This window comes from Fukomys damarensis, unplaced genomic scaffold, assembly GCF_012274545.1.
Source record: "Fukomys damarensis isolate Sample0158 unplaced genomic scaffold, DMR_v1.0_HiC HiC_scaffold_26196, whole genome shotgun sequence".
Lineage (NCBI taxonomy): Eukaryota > Metazoa > Chordata > Mammalia > Rodentia > Bathyergidae > Fukomys > Fukomys damarensis.
The window spans coordinates 9,612-10,996 of NW_022927108.1; the positions used below are offsets into that span (position 1 = coordinate 9,612).

The 1,385-nt window shown below is 45.9% G+C and overlaps 1 protein-coding gene across 1 annotated transcript; it reads right to left on the reverse strand.

The window, feature by feature from the left end:
* Nucleotides 1–226: 226 nt before the first annotated feature.
* On the reverse strand, nucleotides 227–1,165 carry LOC104865012 (olfactory receptor 2Y1). Its single transcript, XM_010628340.1, has one exon. It carries the CDS (start codon nucleotides 1,163–1,165, stop codon nucleotides 227–229), a length of 939 nt encoding a protein of 312 aa, XP_010626642.1.
* Nucleotides 1,166–1,385: the final 220 nt, after the last annotated feature.

Below are 1,385 nucleotides of genomic sequence, written 5' to 3' on the forward strand. Positions count from 1 at the left end.
GGAGCAAGAAAGAATCCTTGATCCAAGAGTTATTAGCTAAATATTATTGACCTTCTTTCCTCTATGGAAATTTCAAGGTGTCCTATCGGAAATTTCCAAGTTAGGAAGGCATTAAAGCTCTAATACCACAGAGGGGTGGTTTCCTATTGATGAGCAGCCTTTCAGGGAGCAAGAAAGAATCCTTGATCCAAGAGTTATTAGCTAAATATTATTGACCTTCTTTCCTCTATGGCCCCAAGTCTCTGCCTCTCCTTACTAACTTCCACAGAGCACTCTTCACATCCTTGTTTCTCAGGGTGTAAATCAGAGGATTGAGAATGGGGGTGACTATTGTATAAAAAAGAGCCACAAATTTTCCCTCCTTCTCAGAATAACTGTGGATGGGCTGTAGGTATGTGTAAATGGCTGAGCCATAAAAAAGGAAAACCACCAGGAGGTGGGACCCACATGTTCCAAAAGCCTTTCTGCGCCCAGCCATTGACTTGACCTTCAGCACAGCCCGAGCAATGTGTACATAGGAGACTAGAATTATTACTGCAGGAAGAGCAACGATTATGACTCGGGCCACAAACATCTTGGCCTCTGTTCCTCCTGGGTCCTCACAAGCCAGCTTCAGAAATACAGGCATCTCACAGAAGAAATGGTTCAGGTGGTGGCCGCAGAGAGGCATGGCCATCACGAGGCCTGTCTGGATCAGAGAGTTTATGAAGCCTCCTACCCAGGAGGAGATAGCTAGAGCATGGCAAAGCTGAGGGTGCATGATGGTTGTGTAGTGTAGTGGCCGACACACAGCAGCATAGCGATCAAAGGCCATCACCACGAGGAGCACACACTCAGTGGAGCCCAGGGCGAGGTAGATGTAGAGCTGGGCCACACATCCCCCATAGCTGATGGTGCGGTCACGTCCCTGAAGGTTGATCAGGAGCTGGGGCACAGTGCTGGTGGTAAAACAGAGGTCCAGGAAGGAGAGGTGGGAGAGGAAGAAGTACATGGGTGTGTGCAGTCGAGGGTCCAGTCGGGAGACAGCAATGATGGCGGTGTTTCCCAAGAGAGTTAGTGAGTAGAAAATCAAAATAAAAATGAAGAAGAATAGTTCCAGTTGAGGCCAATCGGAGAAGCCCACCAAAATGAAGCCATCTCCAAAACTGGTATTGAAACGTCCCATAACCTTTCACCTGCACAAATGGCAGTAGACAAATTAATGCCTCTTGTGAAGAATGTGGGTAAAATACTATTTCACACTGTTCCCCAAATATTTCAGAGTCATGCATTTTGCTTTGTATTTTGTATCTTCTTAGTCGTTTTCCTGTTTTTTTAGTCAGAAGATTACTGGATTAGGAATGATACGGACTTCATGTGAACCCTAATTTCTGCCTGTTTTTTTT